Source organism: Nomascus leucogenys, chromosome 9 (genome assembly GCF_006542625.1).
Source record: "Nomascus leucogenys isolate Asia chromosome 9, Asia_NLE_v1, whole genome shotgun sequence".
Taxonomy (NCBI): Eukaryota; Metazoa; Chordata; class Mammalia; order Primates; family Hylobatidae; genus Nomascus; species Nomascus leucogenys.
The window spans coordinates 98,031,657-98,055,591 of record NC_044389.1 but is presented as its reverse complement, the minus strand read 5'-3'; the positions used below and the strand labels follow the sequence as shown (position 1 = coordinate 98,055,591).

The 23,935-nt window shown below is 43.0% G+C and overlaps 1 protein-coding gene and 1 long non-coding RNA gene across 2 annotated transcripts; one reads left to right on the top strand and one right to left on the bottom strand.

Moving 5' to 3' along the window:
- On the bottom strand, nt 1-15,708 carry LOC100606053. The gene is made up of 3 exons (XR_004031757.1): nt 15,068-15,708; nt 1,947-2,054; nt 1-1,131 (listed from the first exon to the last, which is right to left on the bottom strand). It is a non-coding gene; the product is annotated as an uncharacterized LOC100606053 (long non-coding RNA).
- VIM (vimentin) lies at nt 14,955-23,287 on the top strand. Its single transcript, XM_030819240.1, has 9 exons — nt 14,955-15,708; nt 16,350-16,410; nt 19,289-19,384; nt 19,472-19,633; nt 20,389-20,514; nt 20,865-21,085; nt 21,546-21,589; nt 21,993-22,078; nt 22,926-23,287. Exons 1-9 carry the CDS (start codon nt 15,146-15,148, stop codon nt 22,965-22,967), a joined length of 1,401 nt encoding a protein of 466 aa, XP_030675100.1. The 5' UTR covers nt 14,955-15,145; the 3' UTR covers nt 22,968-23,287.
- Nucleotides 23,288-23,935: the final 648 nt, after the last annotated feature.

Below are 23,935 nucleotides of genomic sequence, written 5' to 3'. Positions count from 1 at the left end.
TAGCATATCCAAAAATGGTATTGCTTTATTTTTTAAAAATATATTTCCTTTTTTTCAGAAAATCAATCGAATCAATTTTATTCTCACAACAATCCTGTGAGTAAATATTATTAAAAATATATTTTTTGAGGAAACAGATTAAAAGCTCTAAAAAATGTGATTCACTTAAAATCAAATAGTGAATAAATGATGGAGTCAGCACTAAAAAGGCAAATATATAAAAAAGAGACTGAAATAAGCAAGTCATTTTTTTGTATCGACTTCGAAACACCTCTTTACTATCAGTGTTTGTATTAATCATTCTTGATCTTTATACTTCACATTTCTTGGTAATCCAAATGCTTCATAAATTCTCTTACACATCCTGAATCTCTTGCTTCATTCAGTGAGATAATTCCTGGTGAGCAGGAATGCATATGGTTTTCAGATGTAGAAACTGGGATCTCCAGAGACAAACAAGTTGGCCATGGCAATGGGATACAATCATCTTATAGGATTTTACAAACCTGATTTGAAGTTTTGTCCTAGTATGGAAAGGTATGCCTTTTCTCACTAGAGAGATTATTCTAGAATTTTAGGGCCATACCAATATATTTCACGGTAACCTAGTGATCTGGATTGCCCCTCTCTGAGAATGCAAAGATTCTGCAAGCAATGAGTCCTTCAAATCAAATTCCTGGCTTTTACAAATTGCTTCTTTTTTGAATTGCAAAAGTTAACTAATTCTTTTCTATCTATTCTTCATTTCCTCATAAGCGAACACTCATCAATTTCCCCATTTTCCAACCCCATACTTTTCTTATTCTTCGTGGCCACAGACAGGAACAATTCACTAGCACAGTGGTTCTCAGAATCACCTGGTAAGTCTTGTAAAAATACAAATTACTGGGCCCCACGTACTCCCAGAGTTTCACATTCAGTTGGTCTAAAGTGGGGCCTAACAGTTGGAATTTCTAACAAATTATCCGGTGATGCTGATGCTACAGGTCTGAGTAGCACATTTTGAAAATCTCTTCACTAGTACACTCCCAATGTGTTGTCTTGATGGATCCTTCCAAAAAATTGTGCAGATGCCAAGGCTTGTGAATCGCACACATGGTACTCAATGCCTGGGCCTCACATCGAAGGCTTCTATATCGAGAAGAAAAGAAATATTTGTCATGACTCATTGCCTTTTTCAAGCTGTTCCAGCTACAAAATTAAAACCAGAAAAGGACTCAAATGAAAGCAAAATTAAAACAGCTCAAGTAACACTGTCCAAATTTTGAGATTTATGGCATCATTTCTGGAATTAGGACAAAAGGTATACTAGTGATTCAGGTATGTCCTGGGCTGACCACACTGGAAGCTGGCATCTCCAAGGCTCCCGACAAACCCTGGAACCCAAGCCAAGTTGTTCCTGCACTCCCGCAGAAGCCAGCTCATGTCCTTGGCTTGTGGCTTGCTTTTTCTGTCAACAGTAAGTTCTTCCATATAGCTCTCCAAACACATTAGCAACCTATAACTCTTTTAATTAACTAATTTTTCTACAACTTCTCGGCTATTTTTAACACAGAAAAAAGTGTCAATTGTCAAGAAATAAATGCTGTTGGGCCATCAAGGAGGTAGGCTGTAAATCTGAACGGAGAACCTAGCCAATGAATTTCCTTAGGATTTCTTTCTTTTGTAATAGCAACCCTCAGTGGAGATTTTAATTCCATTTTTCATGTATTTGGGGAAAAAATAAGGCATTTTATGTCATAGTACAAAATTCTTCAGCATTCCATTTTAGTTATTAAATAACGACTAGTATTTGAAACAGCACTGCTACATTAAGTAAAAAATAATTGGCAAGAAATGTCAACTTAGACATTTAATAAGATATATTAATAAGATAATATTTCTGCTTAGAAAATAAGGTGTTAGTTCTACCTTTAACGTATCAATATATTGTAGGAAATACTGACCTTTTATTCTGATCGCCACGAGTCCATTAAATTTCAAAATGTGGGACAGCCAACACATGATATACTACTAAGTAAGAAATCTATGTCATCCAAAGGGAGCTTTGCTGTCTGAGTCCAAAAAAAAGAAAACAGAAGCATAATGGTAAGGTTACTGAACACCCAGGTCTTGAAATAAGTCATTCTGTATGAGCATGAGTCACCAAAACTACTTCCTTAGTGATAAAAGTTGCCTAAGTAACATCAATGCCTCCCTACGCTAAGAAGGATATGGGCAGTGTGCTGGGTTTCAAACCCACTCGTCATAGTCATTTCCTTTACTTAATTGCTAACTGCCCTTCCCAGCTGTAGTTTGGGGCCTGTGTTTTAGGTAGTAACTCAGCAACTAGTTATTATGCTATATTTTATCAAGGAGAACAAAACAGTAAACTTTGCATTTCCATGGATTTCAGAGTAAAAGTCAATGTTATTTCACCAAGGCCCTCTGACTTAAGGGAGTTATTGTGAAACTGTTCAACTAGGTCTCAATGTGGCCACATCATTATGCAAGACTCAAAGGCAAAATGATTCAACAGAGAAAAGAGGAGCAGATTGGGAGCCCTCTGAGAGGAAGGGAGGGGTGGTATTCATTTCTGTGTCCTTAGCACCTAGCAGGGAGCCAGCTCACCTAAAGACTCAAAATGCAGGCTGCGCAGGCGCATTGGCTCATGCTTGTAATCCCAGCACTTTGGGTAGGCCAAGGAGGGATCACTTGAGCTCGGGAGCTTGAGACTAGCCTGACAACACGGCAAAACCCTGTCTCTACAAAATATATTTTAAAAAAATTATCTGGGCATGGTGGCATGTGCCTATAGTCCCAGCTGCTCAGGAGGCTGAGGTAAGAGGATTGCCTGAGCCCAGGAGGTCGAGGCTACAGTGAGCTGTGATGGAGTCACTGTATTCTAGCCTGGGTGATATTGCAAGATCGTGTCTCAGAAAAAAAAAAGACTCAAAATACATCCACCAAATGGGGTTTGCTGGTTCTTTTGAAAATAATCCAATCTATGAAGTAATCGTGCCACTGCTAAGTTAGGATTTCATCAGGCTTTGTTGTTATTGTTGTTGCTGTTGCTGTTGAGACGGAGTTTTGCTCTTGTTGCCCAGGCTGGAGTGCAGTGGCGCCATCTCAGCTCACTGCAACCTCCACCTTCTGGTTTCAAGTGACTCTCCCACCTCAGCCTACCAAGTAACTGGGATTACAGGCGCCTGCCACCACGCCCGGCTAATTTTTGTATTTTTAGTAGAGACAGGGTTTCACCATGTTGGCCAGGCTGGTCTCGAACACCTGATCTCGTGATCCGCTCGCCTGGGCCTCCCAAAGTGCTGTGATTACAGGCGTGAGCCATTCATCAGACTTTTTAACACATACATGCCTTTCTTTTTCCCTTATATTTACCATAGGACTGTGGTATTTGCTGCTGTTGCCCTTGCAGACATGTGAAGTACATTAAGTATGCTCTATTTTAAAATAAACCTGGTGTTGATGAGCACTACTTACAAAAATCTGACATACAAAAGCAATGAGATTAGTATTGCATGAGAAAATTTAAAAACTGGATAGCCCATAGGTATTATCAGTAACACTGTTGGGTTTGGCCTTGAGAATCTTGGTTGCCTATAATTCCCTGAGCCTCCTCTCATTTCCAAAAACTCCCCCATAATTCTTGGATTGCACAATAGTACTACCATGAAGGACTAAAATGTTAATAAATCTCCCTAAAAATCAAACTAATAGATGGTAAGTATAGGGAGAAGTTGTTTTTAACTGATGTAAGTACTGCGTTCCAAAAATGTGGTTTTATTTCTTTTCTACTAGCAAATGGGGCAAAGCATTTTTATTCACTTAATCGTACGCAAGATTCAAATGCCATAATTATCCACTCATTCTGGTGGGTTGAGTCAGAATTAAGAAATGAGATCTCCACAGAAAACCCCTAAAACTGTCTATGGACTTCTTGATGATTCACTAAGGGCACCATATTCTCTGAATCAAAATGGGTCCTGTTGCTGCATCAGAACAGGAAAAAAGTAGATCAAAGAGACAAACATCATGATAACAATGCCAAAGAGATTTGGGGACATCTCCAATGGTAGCACAAAATTACCGTGGCATATAAAGTACCACAGCACAGTGAGGTTTAGAGTTTGGGGACTGGAGCCAGAAGTCCTGTGTTCAGGTCTGCCACCTCTTGGCTGGATGAACTTCAGTAAGCTGCTTACCTTCTCTGTGCCTCAGTTTCTTCACATGTCAAACCGGGCTGTCGTGAGGATTAAATAAGTTAACCTATGGGCAGTACATAATGATTGCTTTCATATGTTGTAGGCACTCAATTTATGAAAGCAGTCATTATGGTTACCATTAGCCTTTCTATCCAGGTCAGACTCCAGTTTTAGCAATGATATCAAAGTGTGCCTGGTGATGGTTGTTTGGGGTTCACTCAAGGACCTAGTATTAGTCAAGGACTGTGAAAGCTAGCCTAGAGTTAGCAAAAGAAAAACCCTGGCCTGGTGTGGTGGCTCACGCCTGTAATTACAAAATTTTGGGAGGCTGAGGTGGGTGGATCACTGGAGGTTAGGAGTTCGAGACCAACCTGGCCAACATGGTGAAACCCCATCTCTACTAAAAACACAGCATTAGCCAGGCGTAGTGGTGGGCACTTCTAATCCCAGCTACTTGGGAGGCTGAGGCAGGAGAATCGCTTGAACCTGGGAGGCAGAGGTTGGAGCCAAGATAGTGCCACTGCACTCCAGCCTGGGTGACAGAGTGAGACTCTGTCTTAAAAAAAGAAAAAGAAAAAGAAAAAGAAAAACCCTGATCAAACACATAAATATCTCTGCAGTGTATTCTATCACACCTGTCTGAAGTTCTAGCGATGCCATTCGAGTAAAGTACAATATTGTATCGGAAAAATTTCTCATAATTTGTGTTACAAAGAACATGTACTTAATCTATATTAAGCTTGAGTACCACAGAATTTTTTTGTCCATATGCCACATATCCATATGAGTCACATTAGAGAACATATTTCTAGTACTTAGCTAATTAGAAATACAAAACCTTACTCAGTGGTTTAGAAATTGTCACGGTAGAATTACGAAGAGGGCTGCCAAATCCTTTATTCTGCTACAGTTAACTCTGAATGGTCTTTCTTTACTTATATCTCATTGTAATGTTAATGAATTTTCTTGTCTTTTAATCCTTGCATATTGTCATTATGTCATTTTATATTTCCTTCCATTTGCTACATGGCTTCATTTAGGGTTACTTTGTGTTATTTTTTTTTCTAGAATTTGTCTTTTATTTTCATTTCCAACCTCTGCAAATCATACTGATCTTTGTCACCATACACAAAAAACAAAGCTTGAGAGGTTTATTTTAAACTCTGAGTTTATCAAACATATTCACAATTAAATATAACATTTAATATGCTGAAGAAAATCATTTCACTGGCTGAGTGAATGTGATATGCCAGAGTTAAAGCATCTCCCAATTGTCCATTTTTGGAAATATCAGTCAATTCATTAATCAGTTTTGAAATACATAAGATGGAGTTCCATTGTATTTCACAGATTTATAGGAAAGAGATTATGACTGTATAGATGGTCAGTAATCCCCTTCCAAAGTCACAGGTTACCATAAAGGCAAACAAAAATTTATATTAAAAATGTATCTGTTCTTTAAAAGAAAATTAAACAACTGATATGCACATCAATGGAAGACTGGCTGAGGAAAATGTGGTACATATACACCATGGAATACAATGCAACCATGAAAAAGAACATCAGCTGGGCATGGTGGCTCACGCCTGTAATCCCAGCGCTTTGGGAGGCCAAGGTGGGTGGATCACCTGAGGTCAGGAGTTCGAGACCAGCCTGGCCAATATGATGAAACCCCATCTCTACTAAAACACAAAAGTTAGCCAGGCATGGTGGCATGCATCTTTAATCCCAGCTACTTGGGAGGCTGAGGCAGGAGAATTGCTTGAACCTGGGAGGCAGAGGTTGCAGTGAGCCAAGATCATGCCACTGCACTCCAACCTGGGAGACAGTGAGACTCTGTCTCAAAAAAAAAAAAAAAAAAAAAAGACATCATGTCCTTTGCAGGAACATGGATGGAGCTGGAGACCATCATCCTTAGCAAACTAATGCAGGAACAGAAAAGCAAATACTGCATGTTGTCACTTACAAGTGGGAGCTAAGATGAGAACACATGGACACAAAGAAGGTAACAACAGACACTGGGGCCTACTTGAGGGTGGAGGGTGGAAGAAGGGAGAAGATAAGAAAAAATAACTATTGGATACTAAGCTTAGTACCTGAGTGATGAAATCATCCGTACAACAAACCCACATGACACGAATTTACCTACATAACCAACCTGCACATGTACCCTTGAACCTAAAATAAAAGTTAAAAAAGAAAATTGTGCTATTAAACAAAATTATTATTAGGTCCCCTACCTAAATATCTTGAGAAAAAAACTACCACTGGGGAACTATATGACCTCCTCAAAGTAGGCAGAGTAAATTCCCAAGAAGCCAATTGCACTTGGCAAATTTTCTAGCTGTGGTATAACCTTTTTCTCTCTACAAAAAAAAAGGAAAAACGACATTATAGGCCACTGGGCAAATACCTGCTAGTTTTCTTATGGTAGACTCACTCAGCCAGTAACTAAACTGAGATGATGTCATTTAGGGCTCTTTCAAGTGACATGAGGTTTTTATAACTGGATTGATGGGTTTTTTGTTTGTTTTTGATCAAGTGAACTAATACTGAAAATCTGGCTTTAATTCTTTGTCCAACATCAGCAGGAACTTATTTTTGCACTAGATTTCCCCTCCATGTGTTAATTAAACTCTTGTGTTCCCCCTACATACTTACCACCTTCTCTTTCCTCTGTCATAGACTGTGAATTAGACATTGATGAAGTTAAAAATCACTTATAGTCTACAGGGAATTGTTAGCTGTGTTTTCCCCCTCAAATGTTCAAAGATACCTCCCAGAAAGTGTCTTTAAGGTTTTTATTTCCCTTCTGATGTTTTAAACACTGTTTTAGAGGATCGTGATGAAGTTCATGATTTTATACTAGCTATGGGAAGAAGACTAACACACTCAAAGCAGCTAAATGACAACACAAGACCATCTACTTTATTCCTTTAAGTGAACAGATTAGAAGTGCTTAGAAATGCTGTAGACCCTGCGCCATGGTCTGATAGTGGTTGGTGGGCATTAGATTCTTGTAGGAGCGTGAACCCCATTGTGAACTGTGCATACCAGGGATCCAGGTTGTGTGCTCTTTATGAGAACGTAACGCCTAATAATCCATCATTGTCTCCCGTCATCCCCAGATGAGACCATATAGTTGCAGGAAAACCAGCTCAGGGCTCCCACTGATTTTACATTATGGTGAGTTGTATAATTATTTCATTATGTATTACAATGTAATAATAATAGAAATGCTTGCATCATCCTGAAACCATCCCCCCACCTGGTCCATGGAAAAATTGTCTTCCATGGAATTGGTCCCTGGCGCCAAAAAGGCTGGGGACCACTGCTGCATAATGTAAAACCACACTATCCAATTATAGCTCACCTTCATGAGACTATAATTTATATAGACTAGAGAAGGGAAGATACTTCCAGGTTAGGGGACCTGAATTAACCGTCTTTCAACTCAAATTAGCTTTCCAACTAATTATTTCTGTCTGGAATGCATCTATTCTTTTATTTTTTTTTTTTCAGATGGAGCCTCGTTCTGTCGCCAGGCTGGAGTACAGGGGCACTATCTCGGCTCACTGCAACCTCCGCCTCCCGGGTTCAAGCGATTCTCCTGCTTCAACCTCCCCAGTAGCTGGGACTACAGGCACGCACCACCAGGCCCAGCTAATTTTTGTATTTTTAGTAGAGACAGGGTTTCACCATGTTAACCAGGATGCTCTCCATCTCTTGACCTCATGATCTGCCCGCCTGGGCCTCCCAAAGTGTTGGGATTACAGGCCTGAGCCACCATGCCCGGCTGCATCTATTCTTTTAATTATCCTGTTCACAAGGCTCAGAGTCTACTCAATTTTGCTTATCCCCTTGCCCTTAAACATCACAATTCCTAAAATAATCTCTGCATCAGGCTCCCTTTACCATTCACTTGATCTACCTCAAGCAGACCTCAAATCAGCCTCATTCTCCACCCCTAAAATACAGCTACGAGCATGTCTTTCTCCTAGTTGAAATTCACAGTGCATTCCCACTGCCCACCACGTTAATTATCAACTCCTCTTCCTGGCATTTGCTCATCCAACGCATGGCCCCACGTTAACTTTCAGTTCCCTTTCTCCCCTACAAATACTCCAGAATCCAGCAACTTTGGGATTATTCCTGTTCCCTAAATGTCCTCAGCACTCTGCCACCCACACAGTTTTTGCTTATAATGTTTGGTCAGCATTAGAGCAACCTTTCTTTGCCATGATAAGCCGTAGAAATTGTACTCATTCTTCAAATACTATCTTTTCTAATGACATTTTCTGTTCTCCCTCAAGTAGATATGATCATTTGTTTTCTCAACAACATTTAACTTATTTTTAGGCATAGTATTATAGTTTTTTTAAATTTAGATTTAGGGGGTACATGTGCAGGTTTGTTACATTGGTACGTTGTGTGATACTGAGGTTTGGGCTTCTAATGATCCCGTTGCCCAAACAGCGAACATAGTACTCGATAGGTGGTCTTTCAATCCTTGCTTCCTCCCTCCCTTCCCACTTTGGGAATCCCTAGTGTTCATTGTTTCCATCTTTGTGTCTGTGTATACTCAATGTTTAGCTCCCACTTAGAAGTGAGAACATGCAGTATTTGGTTTTCTGTTTCTGCATTAATTTGCTTAGGTTTATGGTTTCTAGGTGTATCCATGTTGCTACAAAGGACATGATTTCATTCTTTTTTATTCTTACGTAATATTCCACAGCGTATACGTACCATGTTTTCTTTATCCAATCCACTGTTAATGGGCACCTGAGTTGATTCCATGTCTTTGCTATTGTGAATAGCGCTGCAATGATTATTTCTCCACCTAAACTCTTTAGCATTTTATCCTATCTGTGCAACAGCACTCACTTACCACATTCTGCTATGTATTCCAACTCTTTTCTGCTTTCTAATCCTTATACAAGGCTATGAGATCCCTAGAGGTATAAAAAGTAGCTTACTTACTGAAATATACTAAGAAACATTGCAGGCAGTGCAAAAAAAAATATGAATACATCTATCTGCTGAATGGAATATGAGGAAAGACCTGAGGGTGGGGGAAATGTACTGTATTCATGGAATAAGAAAGAGCTTAGGGTTCTACTGAAATTGCTGCCTGGGGGGAACAGTGGAAAATGAGGATGGATATACATACTTAACATAGCTTCCAAAGGCCACCAGTTAACTACGATCCTCAACGTCCTCCGCAGGATAATTTCTGTTTCCCTCATAGTCTTTATCACCAGTTGCAATTATTTTGTTTGTTCCTTTATGAATATTGTCTCTCTGTATCATATACATATACACAGACTCAACACTATGTTCCAAGAGGCTTTGGGCCATACCTGCTTTGGTCCCTTCCCCAGGGTCTACCAGACTGCCCGGCACATGGCAAATATTCAATAAATATGTTTGGAGTAAATGAATAAAAGTTGTGTATCACGATACCTTGTGAAGATTAAATGTAGTCACGTCTAAAGTGACTAGCACAATGCTTAAACATAATGAGCACCAGTAAATATTAGCCCCACACACTATAATTCTTCCTTCTACGAACTACTCATGTATTAATGTGTATATTCAACAGATGTGCCTGGCTTTTCTTTAGCCACTGGAAATACAGTAGTGAACAAAAGAGAGAAAAATTCCTACCTGCCCTTAGGGAGATTACATCCTAGTGAGGAGATGAGCAATTCCCACCAAAAAGTTTAAAGAAGGAAGTTTTTGGCCAAATGTGGAGGCTCATGCATGTAATCCCAGCATTTTGGGAGGCCAGTGCTGGAGGATTTCTTGAGCCCAGGAGTTCAAGACCAGCTTGGGCAACATAGCAAGACCCTGGCTCTACAAAAAATAAAAAGTTGGCTGGGCATGGGTGGCACTCCCAGCTTCTAGGGAGGCTGAGGCAGTAGGAATGCTTGAGCTCAGGAGTTAAGAGGCTGCAGTGAGCTATGACTGCGCCACTGCACTCCAGCCTAGGCAACAGAGCAAGCCTTTGTCTATATAAATATATGTAAGTTTTAAAGAAAAAGGGGTGATGGCTTGAAGATAGATGCATTGGTGGGAGAAAAGAAAGCATGGAGGTGCCGGGCGCGGTGGCTCACGCCTGTAATCCCAGCACTTTGGGAGGCCAAGGCGGGCAGATCACGAGGTCAGGAGATTGAGACCATCCTGGCTAAGACGGTGAAACCCCGTCTCTGCTAAAAAGATACAAAAACTTAGCCGGGCGTGGTGGTGGGCGCCTGTAGTCCCAGCTACTCGGGAGGCTGAGGCAGGAGAATGGCGTGAACTGGGGAGGCGGAGCTTGCAGTGAGCCGAGACCAAGCCACTGCACTCCAGCCCCAGGAGACAGATCGAGACTCCACGTCTCAAAAAAGAAAGAAAGAAAGCATGGAGGAACGGAAGCCAATTGCAGTATTGCAGGAAGGAGGTATGAAATGGCTTGGATCTGAGTGACAGTAACGTAACAGAGGAGTGGATCCAGGAAGAGTGGGGCATGATACCCATTGGATGTGAGATGGAAGAGTTAGGAAGTGGCAATGATGAAAGTTTCCAATCTTGTTGTTTTGCTGTATTGCCCTGAATAGACAGGGAAGCTGGGAGGGGAAGCGACGGTGGTTCATGGGTTTTAGGGCGTGAGACGGGCTAAACCCAATCTTGCATGTGATTCCTCCTAAGAGGCAAAACAGAATCTAAATGAAAATTTTTAACTCACAAATGAAAGTAATGTTTTAGAATGCAGGTGAAAACAAATCTCCCTTCTTATATAGTATGATCACTGTTACATCATTTGATTTTCGTTTTTACATCATTTTACATCGTAAACATGGTGTTATAGCTGTCTGCCAAAGTCCTCTATCTGTCCCTTTGCAGCAAGATCTGTGTTAATCATCCCATCTCTTCAGTTCCTGGAACACAGTAGATCCCTAAATAATAGGTCCGGCACTTAATATTTGTGAATTGAACTGGTTGATAGTAAGCAAAATCTTGTTATCAAGGCAAACAGAAAAGAGAAGTGCATTTAGAGTCAGAAAGGCCTCAATTCAAATTCTTGTTCCCTTCTTCCCACCCCTTCTAGTCATACAACCACAAGAAAATTGCTAGCCTGCATCTTAGGCTCCTCATTAGTGAAATGGATGATCAAGTCTATCTTGCAGGAGGGTGTGAGTGCATTAAGTTAAATTAAATATATACACAGTGCCTGTCATTCAGTTGGCATCAACATTACTTATTATACTATTTATTATTATTACCTATATTTCCATGGATTTTAGGTTTTGCTATGGTTTTCATGCTCTCACTGTACCCTCCTTCTTTCTAACATTCCATCCAAACGGTCCTGCTAGATGCTGTTCTCTTGGCATGGCTAGCCAGCTTTCCCAAAGCCTCCATAGGCCACTAAGCTTCTGTCCACGCGGCTGGCTGGTCCGTCAGTTTAAGTCACCCATTTCAATTGACATCATGACAGCTTGCAAATTCCAAAATCACTGTTGGTAATTTAGACGTGGTAGTGTTTATGCCTGGCCTATGAATTATACCACCATGTCTTTATTTATATGCAACTTGCATCATGCTGTGTTGAAAGCAGCTTCCCAGTCCAGCACTTAAAAATACTTCTGAGATAGGTTTTCATAGCAATCAAAAAATAAACACAAAACCCGGGAAAGCTATGTCTGTGTACCCAAAAGATACCTAAGAACATAGTAGCATAGAGAGCAGGCTGAGTTGTCTCACTCAAGGATGTGAGTTTAGATTCATTGATCTCCCTGACTGATAACTATCACCCATTGATTGAGGCACTGTATATCTTACCACAGAATGAAATGAATTCTTAAGTCTCATGAATTCTACACGAATGAATGAAAGTGTTTCTGTAGCTTTCACTTCTCTTACAGCCCACCAAAAACAATGGCATTTTCTAATAGGAAAAACACATTGAACTCTGTATATGTGTGTGTATATATATGTGTGTAGTACATACATATACTTTATTTTGAGACAGGTTCTCACTCTGTTGCACAAGGTGGAGTGCAGTGGTGTGCACAGCCTACTGCAGCCTCAATTTCCCAGGCTCAAGCAATCCCCCTGCCTCAGTCTCACAAGTAGCTGGGACCACAGGTGTGCACCACCATGCCTGGCTATTTTTTTTGTTTCATATATATATGTTGCCTAAGCTGGTCTCAAACTCCTGATCTCAAGCAATCCTCCTGCTTTGGCCTCCCAAAGTGCTGGGATTACAGACCACCTACACTTGTATACATTCTATATGCATCAAACAAACATATGTCTGTGGCAAGAGAGCAGCCTATCACAGCCCAGAGACTTCAGAATGGGGACAGGTTGGAAGGAGGAGCTACCTATCCCTGAGATGATGAAGACGATCAGTGCCCATTCCAGGAGACATCACCGCAGCCCTGAGGAATCGGCTATGGGCACCAGCAGGGCACCGTGCCACACCGTGCCAATGCCTTGTCCTCCTTTTCCATAGTGAGTCAGTCAGCAAGCGTCCCCTGACAGTGCCACCGCATTGCCCTGGGACCGGCACTGCATGTAGAAGTGAGTTCCACACTCTCTTCCTCCCATAGGGAGAGATCACTTTTCTCATTCTAAGGGTTCCAGGCAAACTCACAATGGTGACATTTGCTGAGCAGTGGCTTGAATAAAGGGCTCTCAGAAAGCAAGACGTAACTCAGAACATAGGCCTGTCCTCCAGGGCACCCAGCCCCAGGAATGCTCTTGGGGAATGACCCGCAGCCTCCCAGTGAAAGAGAGAATAAAAGAAAGCCCCAGCAGGCGAACTGGGCAGTAGAGTCCTGTAATTCCACCTTAGCAGCACCATTGGCAAGAACGAACTGGGATAAGGTAAACAAAATATTGCCTAAAAGAGGCTTGTCCAAAGAAGTCAGAATAAGTTCTTCATTTACCTGTAAATTATGTTTCTTAAATACCAGGTAACCTGCAGTACCCCGTGCCGCCACCAAAAAAAAAAAAAAAAAAGGGAAATACTTTTTTTTCTCCTATCCACTGCAGAATCAATCTTACAGTGGTTCTGCAGTTAATCCTTTCAGTACACCATAAATCTAAATACTCAAAAAACCTGTGCTTTTTCAATTGCTACTAAATCACAAGACTGATTTACATAGTCTCCTTTTAGAGAGTAAGTACTCAGCTCTGCTCGTTACTAATATTGAAACAACAGCCCTTGAATTGAGTGATTTCCCTAGAAAGGTTAAGGTGAACGAATCTGAACACTCCCTCCATGTCTTGGACACGAAGTTTTTTGCTGCGTAGACAATTTTATCCCCCTCACCCCAAGGTCAATTGCACGAATTCTTTTGGAAAACAGGACCGGTGACATTTCCCAGACAAATCACCGTGAACCCTGTACTGTGCATTGCTGTCCTAAAATTAACACATAAATCTATCGCCGCCAAACATCCTGTCATTTGTGTTATATAATTGCCTTTCATTTGAACTCATTAATCAAATTGGGGTTTTTAAGCAACACCTAATTAATTCTTTAATTGGCTCACATTATATCTTTAATGACTTCCACCGGGGTAAAAACCACTGATCACTGAGTTCGATTTTGAAACTACGGACGTCGAGTTTCCTCTTTCACCTAGAATTTTCAGATCTTGTTTAAAACGTTGGGTGTGGTTTCATGGGGGAGGGGTAAGAGCGAGAGGAGACCGGAGGGACGGGGGCGGGGACTCTGCAAGAAAAACCTTCCCGGTGCAGTCGTGATCCGGGAGGCCCACGTATGGCGCCTCTCCAAAGGCTGCAGAAGTTTGTTGCTAACAAAAAGTCCGCGCATTCGAGCCAAGCCAGGCTTTAGCGAGTTATTAAGAACTTAGGGGCGCTCTTGTCCCCCACAGGGCCCGACCGCACACATCAAAGCGATGGCCCAGCTCTAAGTTGGTAGCACTGAGAACCAGCAGCGCGCGCGGAGCCCGCGGAGACTTGAATCAATCTGGTCTAACGGTTTCCCCTAAACCGCTAGGAGGCCTCAATCGGCGGGACAGCAGGGCGCGGTGAGTCACCGCCGGTGACTAAGCGACCCCACCCCTCTCCCTCGGGCTTTCCTCTGCCACCGCCGTCTCGCAACTCCCGCCGTCCGAAGCTGGACTGAGCCCGTTAGGTCCCTCGACAGAACCTCCCCTCCCCCCAACATCTCCCCGCCAAAGCAAGTCGACGGACAGAGGCGCGGGCCGGAGCAGCCCCCCTTTCCAAGCGGGCGGTGCGCCAGGCTGCGCGAGGCCAGAGCCCTGCGTTCCTGCGCTGTGCGCGCCCCCACCCCGCGTTCCAATCTCAGGCGCTCTTTGTTTCTTTCTCCGCGACTTCAGATCTGCCAGATTCCTTACTCTTTCCTCTTCCCGCTCCTTTGCCCGCGGGTCTCCCCACCTGACCGCAGCCCCGAAGCCGCCGCACGCCTCCTCCCACGCCCCTTTGGCGCGGTGCCACCGGACCCCTCTGGTTCAGTCCTGGGCGGATCCCCCCCTCACCGCGCGACCCCGCCTTTTTCAGCACCCCAGGGTGAGCCCAGCTCAGACTATCATCCGGAAAGCCCCCAAAAGTCCCAGCCCAGCGCTGAAGTAACGGGACCATGCCCAGTCCCAGGCCCCGGAGCAGGAAGGCTCGAGGGCGCCACTACCCCACCCGCCCACCCTCCCCGCTTCTCGCTAGGTCCCTATTGGCTGGCGCGCTCCGCGGCTGGGATGGCAGTGGGAGGGGACCCTCTATCCTAACGGGGTTATAAAAACAGCGCCCTCGGCGGGGTCCAGTCCTCTGCCACTCTCGCTCCGAGGTCCCCGCGCCAGAGACGCAGCCGCGCTCCCACCACCCACACCCACCGCGCCCTCGTTCGCCTCTTCTCCGGGAGCCAGTCCGCGCCACCGACGCCGCCCAGCCCATCGCCACCCTCCGCAGCCATGTCCACCAGGTCCGTGTCCTCGTCCTCCTACCGCAGGATGTTCGGCGGCCCGGGCACCGCGAGCCGGCCGAGCTCCAGCCGGAGCTACGTGACTACGTCCACCCGCACCTACAGCCTGGGCAGCGCGCTGCGCCCCAGCACCAGCCGCAGCCTCTACGCCTCGTCCCCGGGCGGCGTGTATGCCACGCGCTCCTCTGCCGTGCGCCTGCGGAGCAGCGTGCCCGGGGTGCGGCTCCTGCAGGACTCGGTGGACTTCTCGCTGGCCGACGCCATCAACACCGAGTTCAAGAACACCCGCACCAACGAGAAGGTGGAGCTGCAGGAGCTGAATGACCGATTCGCCAACTATATCGACAAGGTGCGCTTCCTGGAGCAGCAGAATAAGATCCTGCTGGCCGAGCTCGAGCAGCTCAAGGGCCAGGGCAAGTCGCGCCTGGGGGACCTCTACGAGGAGGAGATGCGGGAGCTGCGCCGGCAGGTGGACCAGCTAACCAACGACAAAGCCCGCGTCGAGGTGGAGCGCGACAACCTGGCCGAGGACATCATGCGTCTCCGGGAGAAGTAAGGCTGCGCCCATGCAAGTCGCTGGGCCTCGGGAGAGGGCTGGAGGGAGAGGGGAACGCCCTCGGCCAGGGCGATGTGGCCGGGGGGAGGCCTGCCCGGGGGACAGCGGAGAGCGGGGCTGTGGCTGTGGCGGCGCAGCCCCGCCCAGAACCCAGACCTTGCAGTTCGCATTTCCCCCTCTGTCCCCACACATTGCCCAAGGACGCTCCGTTTCAAGTTACAGATTTCTTAAAACTACCACTTTGTGGGCAGTTGAAGGCCCTTGGGCACAATGAGAGCGAGTCCTCCAAACTTTTAGAAAGTTTCCTGCCCCTTCTGGCGGGCTGCCAATCACCGGGCGGGAGAACGAAGGAGGGGAAGGCGGTGGAGGGAGCGAGACAAAGGGATGGTCTCTCAGGGGCGGGGATGGCGGGGCTGTCCTGCAGGTCTGTGCAGCCACCGTGATTGCCCCTCTGCGCGGTGCCCGAGGTCCCGCTGAAACCTGCCGAGGGCAGCAGGTCTGAAAGCTGCAGGCGCTAGTTGCGCGGAGGTGGCGCAGCTGCTCTGCAGGCGCAGCGCGAATACGTGGTGGTTGGGTGTGGCCGCCCCGCCCCTGGCGGTTTCCCCGTTCCCCTTTGGTTAATGCGCAACTGTTTCAGATTGCAGGAGGAGATGCTTCAGAGAGAGGAAGCCGAGAACACCCTGCAATCTTTCAGACAGGTTTGTAGACTCTCTTCCCACTTGCAGCCGCCTGACCCCACCCAACACAACCCACGAGCAATTCTAAAAGTTGCTTAACTCACGTCTAAAAAGTGCAAAACTTCAGGGCAGCGCGTAAAGCCCTCTAGTGGCGGGAAGACCACAGGTTGGAGCTCCTCATGATTAGAAAAAATATTAATAAAACGCCTTGAACGATTTTTTTTTTTTTTTGAGACGGTGTTTCACTCTGTCGCCCAGGCTGGAGTGCAGTGGCGAGATCTTGGCTCACTGCGACCTCCGCCGCCCGGGTTCAAGCGATCCTTGAATGATTTCTTAGCAATTACTTGGAACATAAAGAAAAATCTTTTAACTTTTTACTTTTCTTTCCAAAATGTTGCACAGTTTTGCAACACGTTGACCTTCTGGTTTCGAACGGTTACAATTTTAGATTGTGGTTTACCAAAGTCAAGTTGCTTAATTTTTACAAGGCCACAAAAAGCGCAGTTATGCCCTGCAGTTTAAAATGGAATACGTGTTGGAAGATAAGAAAACTTAGTTTACAACTGGAATGGAGCCAGCAAGTTTCTTTTCTTCTTTGCAACTTCTATTGTGGCATTAAAGTTCGATGGAAGTATCAGTATGCACAACTATTTTGTGTTCTAATAAGGGTGGAAAGGAGCCATCTGTCCCCTCGGCTGAGGGGTATTAATGGTTTCTATGGGCTTCACTATGGAATGTAGATACAGACATTCTGGCAAATGTGGTGGCTCTGGACAGAAATAATAGGAGTCTTTGTGTTCCCAGGGGAGCTTTGCAACAGGCTACATTCTTACTGAATATGTAATGATGTAAGCACGGTTCTAATTGGACACGAGTATTTGCTAACATCCGTTATCTAATATCTGGCCCAGACATGAGAAGTATGTAATGTAAAAAGTTTTTAAAGCTACAAGCATACCTCACATTTTGAAAGTCCTTTCTCGATTGGGTTCTTGTGTTCTTTAGCACTCTCGCCATAAAAAATAATAATAGTAATAAACCCAAGGCTGAAAAACTGAATTTTAACTAAAGGATTTTTGTGCGTGTTTTTTTTTTCACCAAAATTAGATGGACTTACAGAATTTTTAACCTAAAATTGGAATCCAAAAGCCAGAAGATCCGCATTATAGTTTATAGTTGTATTCCCTGGAATATTTACTGGGATTAACTGCGAAGCACTCTCAGATGAATAGTGTAGTATAACATTTTGAAACTGAAATACATTTACGAAATTAATTTAACCATAGCAATGTGTGGTTCATTTTAGTCCTTGAGCATTTTTCATTATCATACCTGTCATGTTTTCTGCAGAGTAGTGAGTTAACATAAAACAACATCAATACAAAAGATCCTCTGTTTTGAGATTAAGCAAAATTCCTCATTCTCTTCAGTGTAATAGAATACCATGTTGATCTTTCTTTGGAGGTTAGTGAAATATCTTTTGTGTATTTTTTCGGGCTTAACAAGTAAAGATGAATGTTTTCGTCAAGTCTGATCTTTTTATCACCCACTCTTCATTCGTTTTTCCACCAAGGTGATAGAAAAGTCTCAACAGTTTAAGACCGTAAGGCTATAAACTGAACTCCAAATTTAATTGCTGACAAGATAAGCAATCCTCACGCATCCATCTGAGAGGAAATAAAATCTTAGTTGCAAGATTACATATTCTGATTTGGAATGTTGAGCTTTACAAATGGAAACTTAGAAGGACAGCTGAATCAGCAAAAATCCTTCATTTAGTTTCATTCTCTGCAAGCTTGACCAGTCATTCTGAAACAGGCTAACTGAACTGATATAGTGGCAAGTGAAAAAGACACGCCTTTATAGGATGAGTCAAAGGAGTTTTAGAAGAAAAATCCACCAGAGAAAGCAAAGCAAATACAGTGTAGAGTTACATTTCTTGTCCATTTTTTCCTGAACTGAATCTTTGGCATGCATATCCTAAATTGGGTTATTTCTGAATATAAATCTAGCTTGGTACAATGGATGCCAGATGACTACATATTTGCTTTGGCGCCTAAGGATAAGTTTCAGAAGATGTGAGTGGAGAAAAAAAAGCTAAAACTCTTGAAGCACAAATTTCTGTTCTCCATGTACTCAAGTGTACATGAAGTTGTGAAAATCTGTCCACCTCTATCATCATGTTATTCCGTGAAATTACAAAACAAATCTTAAAAATGTTGTGGCATAGGTTTTCTAGATTTCAAGAGTAATTAAGTTAAATGAATTACTTTATTTTTTGAGACAGAGTGTGACTCTGTTGCCCAGGATGGAGTGCAGTGGCACTATGTCAGCTCACTGCAACCTCTGCCTCCTGGGTTGAAGAAATTCTCTTGCCTCAACCTCCCAAGTAGCTGGGACTACAGGCGTGTGCCACCACACCCAGCTAATTTTTGTATTTTCGGTAGAGACGGGGTTTCGCCATGTTGGCTAGGCTGGTCTCGAACTCCTGACCTCAAGTGATCCACCCGCCTTAGCCTCCCAAAGTGCTGGGATTACAGGCATGAGCCACCATGACCAGCCTTAAAAAGTAATTTTAAAATATCACTGGTAAAATGTGGATTCAGTCATAACTGAGTGCAGTTTACCGTGTGTGGACATTTATTTATTTTAAAATTCTCCGATCACCACCTTGAGTAAAACACAAGGAGTCACAATTAAAATATATTTGTGAGCAGGAGAAAGCACAGCATATGATAGCACTGAATGACTTATCAACCTATTCCAGGGTCATAAAATGTGTCAACACCTTTTCTGTAGTAAGGAGACTAGGTTCAGATGGTTAATCTAAGACAAATAAATGAGATAAGCCATAGACTTTTACATCCTCCATGTCCTGTCTTTTCTCTGTTCAAAATAGGATGTTGACAACGCGTCTCTGGCACGTCTTGACCTTGAACGCAAAGTGGAATCTTTGCAAGAAGAGATCGCCTTTTTGAAGAAACTCCACGAAGAGGTTAGTGGAGTGACTTTCAGGGAATGAATGAGGCTAAGGCAGCCCCCACGGTTGGCACAGCTGACCGTCTGTCTGTTCTTTTTGCAGGAAATCCAGGAGCTGCAGGCTCAGATTCAGGAACAGCATGTCCAAATCGATGTGGATGTTTCCAAGCCTGACCTCACGGCTGCCCTGCGTGACGTACGTCAGCAATATGAAAGTGTGGCTGCCAAGAACCTGCAGGAGGCAGAAGAATGGTACAAGTCCAAGGTAGGAAACAAATCAGCACGGCTTCAACCAAAGAAAAGCATTGTGTTCGCAAAACCCCATACCTGTGTGTGATTCCTAAATATCCTCTAGCCCCAATGCAAAGCTGGCTTTGACTTCTTGCTCGTATTGTGTTTGTCACCACGGCCTCCCCACCACTCACATCACCTCCTTTATTTATTTATTTTCTTATTTATTTATGAGACAGAGTCTTGCTCTACTGCCCAGGCTGGAGCGCAGTGGCATCATCTTGGCACGCTGCAACCTCCGCCTCCCAGGTTCAAGTGATTCTCCTGCCTCAGCCCCCTCAGAGCTGGGACCACAGGCAAACACCACCATGCCCGGCTCATTTTTGTATTTTTAGTAGAGATGGGGTTTCACCATGTTAACCAGGCTGCTCTCAAACTCCTGACCTCAGGTGATCCACCCTCCTCAGCCTCCAAAAATGTTGGGATTACAGGCGTGAGCCACCACGCCTGGCCACATCACCTCCTTCAGAATAGCAGACTCCCTTCCCCCTAACCTTGCCTCCAAGTAAACCCAATGCCATACCTTTCACCTCCACTGTGTTGAAATGAGCACCGTAGAGTGAACTCTGAAAATACTAACGTCAGTACTCCATTGCTCTTTCCCTGGCTTTCAAAACAGAAATTTAAAACTATACTGGAAGACATTCAGTGAGAAATAGGATTTTTTTTTCTAAGAGAGTCAGAAGACTTGAATGTGAGCAACCTACATTTCCATTTTCTTCCCAACAGTTTGCTGACCTCTCTGAGGCTGCCAACCGGAACAATGACGCCCTGCGCCAGGCAAAGCAGGAGTCCACTGAGTACCGGAGACAGGTGCAGTCCCTCACCTGTGAAGTGGACGCCCTTAAAGGAACCGTGAGTACCAACCCTGCAGTAAAAGAGGGAAAATAATGATCCATTCTGCTGACTAAGCTCATGATGATACCTCAACAAAATGTTGAGTGAGTAAAAATTTATACCATAATACAAAGAAAATGAGTTATCAAGACAGACTCAAAAGGGACTTGATGGAACTCTTGAAGGTTTTAGCTTGCCTATATCGTTGCTTCTAATATGAAGGACTTGGTACTTGCATTCTCCACCTAAAATTAGAGTGGTCGCCATTTGCCACTAATGGAAATTATTGCAGAAGGTCTGTAAATGGTTCTGGGAACAGCTGGGTTTTTCTGAGAAATAACACCAGACATCTTTCTCGCCTCCTGCAGAATGAGTCCCTGGAACGCCAGATGCGTGAAATGGAAGAGAACTTTGCCGTTGAAGCTGCTAACTACCAAGACACTATTGGCCGCCTGCAGGATGAGATTCAGAATATGAAGGAGGAAATGGCTCGTCACCTTCGTGAATACCAAGACCTGCTCAATGTTAAGATGGCCCTTGACATTGAGATTGCCACCTACAGGAAGCTGCTGGAAGGCGAGGAGAGCAGGTAGGGAACTCAGACTTGGATGGGTGAACTCATGGTGACCATTTGTTAGGCCCTGTGCCACTGGGCTCTAGGCACAGTGTGACATTTAATCTTTAGAAAGTTTCTTTGAGGTAACTACTTTCCACTTTTTGTAGAGGGAGGAATTTGAATTGAGAGAGAGTAAGTGACTTGCTGAAGTAAGGGTTAATCAACAGCAGAGCTGGGATTTGAACCCATAACTCTGTCAAAGCCTCCACTCCTAACTCCTGTTCATGCCCCTGTGGAGAAAATGCTTGTAGTAACATATTTTAAATGTACTAACAAGACCAGTCATGGGAAAATGTTTCTGAGACAAATCTCTAGTTTATGATTTAAAACAGTACGTTTTCTTACGTGACGAAAACAAAAAGTGTGTTAATTTGTTCCTAGTGGTTGAAGTTATTTGCCAGCAATTTTACTCTTTCTCTTCATTTGTTTATAGGATTTCTCTGCCTCTTCCAAACTTTTCCTCCCTGAACCTGAGGGGTAAGCGTTTTATTTCCCTTTAAGAAAAACGTCAGCAGCTTGTAACCGTTGTGTTTATGTCAAAGCGTTCATTTTTTTTAGGATATCTGAAAAATGCCATATAAGAGAAAACTCTATAAAACATCTATAATTTTCAAACCCAAGTACACTCTTGCATTCTATGCTTTAAGTTAAATGCAAACTCCTTTTTCCTTCTTCCTGCTGCAAGTACTATCTCATCCTGATGCTCAAGTGTGTCAGGGCCTGGGTTTGCAAACAGAGACTACTATAAAATTATCTGGGGAGTAGTACTTTACACAACTGCCTCTCTCCCACAAATCATAATTGTTTCAGTAAAATGGTTACTTGTTTTTTCTAAGAAAAAACTCATTTTTACTCATTTTTGGCCTGTTTGTTTATTTAGAAACTAATCTGGATTCACTCCCTCTGGTTGACACCCACTCGAAAAGGACACTTCTGATTAAGACGGTTGAAACTAGAGATGGACAGGTTGGTTATCTTTTAAGTAAAAAATAGAGTAATCTCAGACAGGAGTTGATATATTTTAAAATCAATGAATCTGCATCTCAGATACAGCTGGCTAATTTGAGAGGTTCAGGTTTCATTCATGGCTACTAAAAAAAGAACAGGCTCCTTCTTCCAGCAGTACACATAGCCAACTAATTATTTGGCTCCTAGATGTGAAGTTGAGATAGCAATCTTCCTGCACTCCAAAATTAGTGATTTGCTTTGGTGCTTAATTTGAAGTGGGAGTAAGCTTCCTTAAACCACTTCCTAAAGCAGCTACATGAAACAGCTTCACTAGACTACCTCAAAATGAGGAATGTTTTGATCCTGGACATATGGCGTCTTCCTACCTCCATACTTTATAGATTCCTAAACCCATCTACATAATACAAGCATGTGCCATACGATCATTTAGTGTCTTATTACCTCCCTATGCCAGGAAAGAAATAGTTGCAATTTATTGTAGTCATCATGAAATCTTCCCTTGCACATAAATTTAAAATGTACCTGCTGCACGTTTTAATATGTCTTAATTGCTTTTAAACTTGGCTGTGTTGTGTACAACTATTATACCATCTTTTATAAACACAGTTTTTAAAAAAATTTCTTTTTGTAAGTTACAACATTCCATTGGATCCTTATATTGCCTGTAGTGGAAGAGGATCTTGTGTGTCTGCCCCTTCTAGCTTTCACTCATGCAGAAGCAACGTAACCTTCTGATTTGCACAATAAATTACATATATTTAGCAGGATTTTTGCCATGATATATAGGATAATTTAATCTTTGGCATGTGGCATTATATTTATTTTGGGTTTTTTTTTTAAACAGGTTATCAACGAAACTTCTCAGCATCACGATGACCTTGAATAAAAATTGCACACACTCAGTGCAGCAATATATTACCAGCAAGAATAAAAAAGAAATCCATATCTTAAAGAAACAGCTTTCAAGTGCCTTTCTGCAGTTTTTCAGGAGCGCAAGATAGATTTGGAATAGGAATAAGCTCTAGTTCTTAACAACCGACACTCCTAAAAGATTTAGAAAAAAGTTTACAACATAATCTAGTTTACAGAAAAATCTTGTGCTAGAATACTTTTTAAAAGGTATTTTGAATACGATTAAAACTGCTTTTTTTTCCAGCAAGTATCCGACCAACTTGTTTCTGCTTCAATAAATCTTTGGAAAAACTCTTTTGTTGTGTTATTTATTGGATAATATCTAAACAATTCTCTATTTGGTCCTATTAGTTAATTTGTCATTACAGTCATGGAACTTGATAAATGCAGGTTATTTTATGCTTGAGATGTAGTTCTTAATTTTGTCATTTTTGATAGACCTCACTTCTTTTTATTATTACTTAAAAACATTTACAAATAGGTGCTGTCAAATAAAGTAACTTGTACCAAAATGAAGGTAGGTCTCTATAAAATGAGCTCAGCTCCGTGATTTTAATCATAACAAACAGATTTTCTAAAATAAAAAAATAAAAACTTTTTTAGTACATACAGCATATGAGTAACACAAATTCCACTTTGGGAGTTAAAGCATAGGAAGTTGCCAAGATATAGGGGCTTATCTTCCGCTAGCAAGATGCAGAGAAATGGAAAAAGTTCACCAAGTTTTTCTTTTATTTAAGACAGGATCTCACTTTGTCACTCAAGCTGGGGTAAAGTGACTCAATCATAGTTCACTGCAGCCAACAACTCCTAGGCTCAGGCAATCCTCCCACCTCAGCCTCCTCAGTAGCTAGGAGTACTCAAAACAAATAAACTAATGTCTAACTTTAGCCTAAAATGTGAGTTGTCTTCCCACAACTAGCCACACACCTGGCTAATTTT

Excerpts from the sequence above, each read along its gene's own strand:
- VIM (XM_030819240.1), top strand. The coding sequence starts at position 15,146 with ATGTCCACCAGGTCCGTGTCCTCGTCCTCCTACCGCAGGATGTTCGGC. Across the intron at positions 19,385-19,471 it reads TGAAGAAACTCCACGAAGAG|GAAATCCAGGAGCTGCAGGC; the intron begins GTTAGTGGAGTG and ends TTCTTTTTGCAG. Across the intron at positions 22,079-22,925 it reads TTGAAACTAGAGATGGACAG|GTTATCAACGAAACTTCTCA; the intron begins GTTGGTTATCTT and ends TTTTTTAAACAG.